The sequence below is a fragment of the Scyliorhinus torazame genome, chromosome 10, assembly GCF_047496885.1.
Source record: "Scyliorhinus torazame isolate Kashiwa2021f chromosome 10, sScyTor2.1, whole genome shotgun sequence".
NCBI lineage: Eukaryota > Metazoa > Chordata > Chondrichthyes > Carcharhiniformes > Scyliorhinidae > Scyliorhinus > Scyliorhinus torazame.
In genome coordinates, this window is record NC_092716.1 from 250,011,157 (window position 1) to 250,018,354 (window position 7,198).

At 54.5% G+C, this 7,198-nt stretch overlaps 1 protein-coding gene and 1 long non-coding RNA gene across 3 annotated transcripts in view; both read right to left on the minus strand.

Moving 5' to 3' along the window:
• The window catches only part of LOC140384710 (uncharacterized), a 123,518-nt gene extending 121,227 nt beyond the window's left edge, over positions 1-2,291 (minus strand). For both annotated transcript variants that reach the window (XR_011933129.1, XR_011933128.1), the window contains exon 1: positions 2,180-2,291. This is a non-coding gene — a long non-coding RNA (uncharacterized lncRNA). The remainder of the gene's footprint in view (positions 1-2,179) is intronic.
• Positions 2,292-4,058: 1,767 nt separating this feature from the next.
• Positions 4,059-5,531, minus strand: LOC140384711 (potassium voltage-gated channel subfamily A member 4-like). The gene has a single exon (XM_072466660.1). It carries the CDS (start codon positions 5,529-5,531, stop codon positions 4,059-4,061), a length of 1,473 nt encoding a protein of 490 aa, XP_072322761.1.
• Between the last annotated feature and the right edge of the window lie 1,667 nt (positions 5,532-7,198).

Here is a 7,198-nt window from a genome sequence, read left to right on the forward strand (position 1 = left end):
TTTTGCTCTGTTGCTACAGCTGTGTGGGTCATTTACAGGGCAGACAAGTGTAACAGTGAAGTGAATTAACCCATTGGACTTTATACACATCTGGAACATTGCTGAAATGCTGCTTCCTATTGGTCAGTTAGAACATTGCAAACCTATATTTAAAAATGGGCATTCCAGTTGTGTGTCAGACTAAACCCATCAATGACCAACTGTCTTTGATCTATGGGCAGATAGAATTTTCACTCCACCAGTTTTCCCAAAAATAAACAATCCCAGAATTTAATCTCCAATATTTTCATTGCTGAATTGAACGATATGTAAAGTATTTTGCAGTAATTCTACCACCGCTTTGAAAGAGGACTGGAGTTAAGGACTGGAAGAGTTTGATCTGCAGGGAATTTATAGCTGTTAAGTGCAATCATCAGCGACAGCAGAGTCAGGACTAAATGAAGAGCCTCTGGGCAGATTTCATATTCTCCCGCTGGTGGGTTTTCAGGCAGCGATGCTGGAGGTCCTCGTATGGCCTTCCCACTGCACGCCCTCACAATTTTACTGTTGTATGGATGAGGCCTAAGCCTACCCACCTACCCTTTCCGCAACTGAGGCCCCTAAGTAACCAATGAAGAGCTGCTTCCCACCCATCCTCAATGTTCAGTGTCAGGAGGGAAGTCTGGAAGGTAACCTTGCTCAGGATTGAAATGGGAAGGGGAGAGGGTGCCTCCATAAATAGACTCCTTTCAGCTTTGGACACCCCATCAACACTGCTCATCATGATTTCCCTGCAGGTGCTCCCTTCCATTCTGTCTCCCCCCCCCCCCCCTCCACCAACCACTGGCTTCTCCACCAACACCCTCAACACTCTTTTCCTTGGACCTCGTCGCCTCTTCTCGCCCTGAGGGTTTGCCTCCTACGTTGACCTCGGCATTGGGGTCGGATTCAAAACCTGAAATCCTGCCACAGTTAATTGAATGAAAGTTAGGTGTGTGCCAATAACAGCAGCACACATACAACAATTTGAGAGAAAGCTAAGTAGCCATATACAGATCCTTAGGAGCATGCCATTTAATGAGAAATGCCATACCCTATCAAAGGAATTAGCAAACCAGTGAATGGATTGTCTTTTTTGAAGGGTGGGGACTTGCCTCATGTTCTAATGTGTGTAGTTGCTAGCCTTCAGAGGCATGGTGGCGCAGTGGTTGGCCCTGTTGTCTCACGACGCCGAGCACCCGGGTTCGATCCCCGGCCCAGGGCCACTGTCCGTGCGGAGTTTGCACATTCTCCCTGTATCTGTGTGGGTCTCACCCCCGCAACCCAAAGATGAGCAAGGTAGGTGGATTGGCCACGTTAATCATAGAATTTACAGTGCAGAAGGAGGCTTTTCGGCCGATCGAGTCTGCACCAGCCCTCGGAAAGAGCACCCTACCTCCACCCTATCCCGTAACTCAGTAACCCCACCTCACCTTTTTTGGTCACTAAGGGCAATTTAGCACGGCCAATCCACCTAACCTGCACATCTTTGGACTGAGGGAGGAAACCGGAGCACCCGGAGGAAACCCACGCAGAAACGGGGAGGATGTGCAGACTCCGCACAGACGGTGACCCAGGTCGTGAATCGAACATGAGGTCCTGGAGCTGTGAAGCAACTGTGCTAACCACTGTGCCACCATGCCGCTAAATTGACCCTTAATTGGAGAAGAAAAAAATGGGTACTCTAGTAATTGCGAGCCTTTCTTCTACTTGTTCACACCATTACAAATGACACCTTAAACTTTGCAAGAAGTTTGGCATACATTAAAACGGTCCCCTGTGTCCCAACAGCACCATCCCAAAGCACCAGCTCCTTCAACTGAATGACTTTATGCTTTCCTACAGTAAGCTCTTGCATTCCATAAGCTTTCTGACAAACAGGATACGTTTAAAAAACAAATTGCACGTTATATCCAGCCAAAGAGGGAGGGGGAGGGAGGCATTCCAGCAGTGTTTCAGATGTGGAAGAAGTGTAATACTCCATTCAGGAAGCGTCTGCTCATTATGGCACAGGGCAATTTTGCAACCCAGCAGTTTGAAATCCATTCGTCCATCATGCGCTAGTCCCCCACCCCCCCGGCACGAATGGAAACCCCGATTCCCGCTATTCGTCAGCCCCCCTCCCAAAACAAAAGAGGAACAGTGAAAAACCCTTTCATACCTTCTCGGTTCACCGTCAATGCGTCGCTCCCTTCACCTGGGACGTGGAGGGCCATTCATTCAAAGTACATATTCCACAACACGCACCCTTTTTCTCCAGGGCGAGGGGAGGGGGGGGGGGGGTTGATGTTCATCCTGTGCTGGCGTTTCGTAAATTCCATGAAGAAAAAAACGCCCAAAGGCATCGTCCAGTCTGGAGGCAGGCAAAATAAATAAAATCCCATTTCCTGGGCTGATATCCACCTTTCGAAAAGTGCAATTGGATCCAATGGAGTTCGCTTCAACAGGGAAATGTGTAACTGGTTCCTCCCGCTAAACTTTAGGAAGAGAAGGGAAGGTGTGTGTCTCGGGCTGGATTCGGCTTGGTAGCTGGGGGTCCTCGAAGCCGGAAAGCAGGCTTCCAGAAAGTGCAAGTCCAGCTTCCAGCTTCGCTGCATCTGCTCGGCTCTTCAGCTGGCGAGTTCGCCACATCTTCCGCAAAATTGGAGCGATTGCCTCCGTGACAATCTTCCTCGGTCGCCGCAGAAGCGGACCGGCGGCAGTTAAAACAAGATTGAAGGGGGGGGGGGGGGGGAGTTTCCAGAAGTTCACAGTTTTCGAGAGGCAGAGTAGTTAAAGTGTGCAAAAAAGCAAGTTCGTGCAGCTGTTTTGGGAACTTTGTCTAAACGGTAACCTTCCCATTTGGATTAGGTGGACGTTATTCTGACACTTAAATGTCCCCCTCCCCAAAAAAACATCCCCAGAAATTAGTTAACGCAGGAAGCGCTCTGTGTGTATGCCGAAGTTCGACAGAGCTGAGAAAGTTTGAGACGACCTTTGCATAAGTCGTGTGGTTTCCCCCCTCTCCTGTAAACATTATTAATATCCCCCTCTGCTGGAGCACTCCACTGAATTTTCAGGAATATATGTGTAACGGGTCCCCCCCTTTATTTCCCCCGGCAGTTCCTGATTGACACTCGGCTGGCTGCTCCTGACTTGAAGCTCTTGTATGCTGCAACTCGCTTCTTGTTGGGGTTTAATTTTTAAAACCAGATGTGTCATTTTGGAGCACTTGATAAGAGGCCGACTCCAGATTATACCAAAATCCCTCGATAGACCTGCTGTGTTCAAACACATTTCGACTTTGGCTCTTTTAAAAATATATATATAATAGTGCTGTATTACCAGAAGTTAACTGGAGCAAATGCAAACAGTTTGATCAGGGTTTTTTTTAAACAAAACAAGTCGGTTAAAAATCCCCCCAACAGAGAGCGAGAAAAGGAGCCTGATTAAATCCTTAGTTCAAACTATTAGACAGCCTTCCGGAGATCACCACGATTTAGAAACCACCTTGGACATCGAAAAGAACAAGGGGTATCGGGGATTTTGTGTGTGTGTGGATATATCACTCGGAAAGTTCAGTGCAAAATGAATGACATTCCCGTACAAAGTTAGCAAGTGTTGTCTGTGTGCACTGTCTCGGAGTTGAAGGAATCTGCCACTCACACGCAACCCTTGGCTGGCCAGAGTTTAAAAGTTGCCTTCTCCTTCGCTGATGGGGTGGGTGCAAGACCCTCCTGGCCGTGCGGGGCCACCCAGGTTCTTTTTAAGAACCCCCCCCCCCCCCCTCTCCAGTCCGCAGGTACTGCCCACCTGGTTCTTCCTTGACGACGACTCCCCCCCCCCCCCCCCCCGTGTTTTGTAAAAAGATGAACGTATTGCCTACCGAGTCAATTGTCTGCCAGTGCTGGCTGAAGCACCGAGCACAGCTCACCCCTGGAGGGAGCGGAGGAGAAGGGTGGTGGTGGTGGGAGGGGAGGGGGGGGGGGTAAGTAAAGAGGAGCAGGTGAAAGGCGACCCCCACCCAAAAAACCTAGCCTCCCCCACCCACCCCCCCTCAATCACACATCAGTCTCCACCGCTCTGAGCTGCAGAGAGTTGGGCTGGGCGTTCTCCGTGCCGTTGTTTTTGGATTTAAGACAGAGGGTCTGCTTCAAGCCTTCCTCCATCTCGAGGTATTCGGACTTGTTGCCCAGGCTGGAGGAGGAGGAGGAGGTGGTGGAGCTGCGGAACTTCTTGAGGAGGTTACCCGGGAGGTAGGGGCAGCTGGCGGCGGGGCTGAGCTGGGCTTGCTGCTGCTCCTCGTTCTCCCGGTGGTAGAAGTAGTTGAAGTTGGAGACGATGACGGGCACGGGCAGGGCGATGGTCAGCACGCCGGCGATGGCGCAGAGCGAGCCCACGATCTTGCCGCCCACCGTGATGGGCTTCATGTCGCCGTAGCCCACCGTGGTCATGGTGACCACGGCCCACCAGAAGGCGTCGGGGATGCTGGTGAACTGCGAGCGCGGCTCGTCGGCCTCGGCGAAGTAGACGGCGCTGGAGAAGAGGATGACGCCGATGAAGAGGAAGAAGATGAGGAGGCCCAGCTCCCGCATGCTGGCCCGCAGCGTGTGGCCCAGGATCTGCAGCCCCTTGGAGTGGCGCGACAGCTTGAAGATGCGGAAGACCCGCACCAGGCGGATGGTGCGCAGGATGGCGAAGGACATGGCCTGCTGCCCGTTGGCCTGGCGGTGCGCCAGCTCGGTGCCCAGGGTGATGAAGTAGGGCAGAATGGACACGATGTCGATCATGTTCATGATGTCGCGGAAGAAGGCGGGCTTGCTGGGGCAGGCGGCGAAGCGCACCAGCAGCTCGAAGGAGAACCACACGATGCACACCGTCTCCACGATGAAGAAAGGGTCGCCGAAGGTGGCGGCCAGGCGCCCGGCGGGGGGCGGGCGGGTGGCGTTGGCGGGAAGCTGGCCGGCGGGCGGCAAATCGCGGTCGTCGCGGAACTCGGGCAGGGTCTCCAGGCAGAAGATGACGATGGAGATGAGGATGACCAGCACCGAGACGATGGCGATGCCCCGCGCCGGGCTCGAGCTCTCCGGGTACTCGAAGAGGAGCCAGACTTGGCGCCAAAACTCCCCTCGGGGCAGCGGCTTATCCGCCTCCTTGACGAAGCCCTCCTCCTCGCGGAATTTGAGCATGGCCTCGTCCCCCAGCTGGTAGAACTTGATCTCCTCGGCGAAGATGTCGAAGGGCACGTTGACGGGCCGCTTGAGGCGCCCGCCGCTCTGGTAGTAGTACAGAATCGCGTCGAAGCTGGGCCGGTTGCGGTCGAAGAAGTACTCGTTGCGCAGCGGGTCGAAGTAGCCCATGCGGCGGGCGGGGTCGCCCAGCAGGGTGTCCGGGAACTGCCCCAAGGTCCGCGCCTGGGTCTCGAACCGCAGCCCCGACACGTTGATGACCACCCGCTCGCCGCAGCTCCAGCCGGCGGCGCCCCCGCCCCGCGGCGGCGCGTCTCCCGCCGAGGACGTCTGCTCGCCCTCCATCGAGTGATGCCGCTGGCGGCGGCGGGGTGCCCCCCGCTCCTCCTCCTCCTCCTCCTCCTCCGTCTCCTCCTCCCGCTCCACCTCCTCCAGCGGGAGGCGCGGGTTGCCCTGGCGACGCCGCCCGCCCCCGCCCTGGTTGTGGGCGGATCCCGCCGCCGCTGCCGCCACGGCGGCCGCCGCCCGCGAGCTGGCCAGGCGCTCCCGCCGCTGGGCGTAGCCGTAAGGCGGGTGGCTGTTGCAGCCGCCGCCCTCCACGCTCACCATGGCCACCTCCATCTTCCCTTGGCAATGGCGCCAGCCTCAGGCCACGCACAATCTCCCCGGGGGTTTGCTCTCCCAAGCGGCCACTCCTCCCCTCTCTCCTCTCCTCTCCTCTCTCTGGCGGGGGGGGGGGGGGGGGCGCTCAGCACTTTCCAGGACGCCCCATTCTCAGGCTCTGCAAAAACAAAAAGAGGAGAAAAAAAAACACAATGAAGAAAGTTGCCTCCAAGACATTGCCACGTTCAGTCTGGGCACATGGACCCAAAGAAAGCACTAAGGACATAGAACATACAGTGCAGGAGGTGGCCATTCGGTCCATCGAGTTTAAGCCCTCACTATCCCCGTAACCCAATAACCCCTCCTAACCTTTTTTGGACACTAAGGGCAATTTAGCACGGCCAATCCTCCTTAACCTGCACGTCTTTGGACGGTGGGAGGAAACCGGAGCACCCGGAGGAAACCCACGCACACACGGGGAGAACGTGCAGACTCCGCACAGACAGTGACCCAGCCGGGAATCGAACCTGGGACTCTGACGCTGTGAAGCCACAGTGCTAGCCACTTGTGCTGCCTAAGGTGGGAGCTTGATTTGCAGCATTTCGCCTGGACCAAATATTCTTTCTTTGCACAGTGCATAGATAAATACAACTCTGAATTGACCCCAGCTCACTGTAATAGGCACATCATTGTGTGTGTTTGTTTGATGCGGCCACCCCTTTCTCTAGACTGATTATTATGGGGGGGGGGGGGGGGAGAAGGGGTGCAGATGTTCTTGTTCCAACCAAGAAGTAGGACTTCTGCAAAGGGTATTGGTGCAAAGTCATCCCGTGTGCCCCTTCCTCCACCCCACCGCCCCTTCCTTGCTGTTGCAATGATGGTCAACCTCGCATTGTAACCACGGCATACACCTCGGCTGGAAGGGCCAAAAGGCCTCCTCCTGCTCCTATCTTCGATATATATATATCTCAGCCCGACAGCTTCAAAGCAGGAGTTAAGTTGTGTGGGGGGAATCACTGCGATTTTCATGCCAGTGTGGAGAGCTGCAAAAATATAAACTTAACCCCCTCCACCCCACAGGACGGGCGAAGCCACAAAAGCAGTAGAAGCGGTTTTAATTGTTGATGTGAAACTAAACCAGCGGGGCCAATGTAATCGGCGTGTGCGTGTGAAATAGAGGAGGACACGGGCGAGATTGGTTAGACTGTGTGTGTGTGTGTGTGGTACAGCAACTGAAGACTGTCACATCACCCCAAGCAGTTCAATTCCGTTCAGATCAGGTTTGCTTTCTCGACACACCACCCGCCGCCGTGCACGCTGACACACTGGAATCCAAAACAGCAACGAAGACATAGACACAGGTACACCAGAACATGCAGCGAAGCACAAGAGAGAGGCAGAAAGGCCAA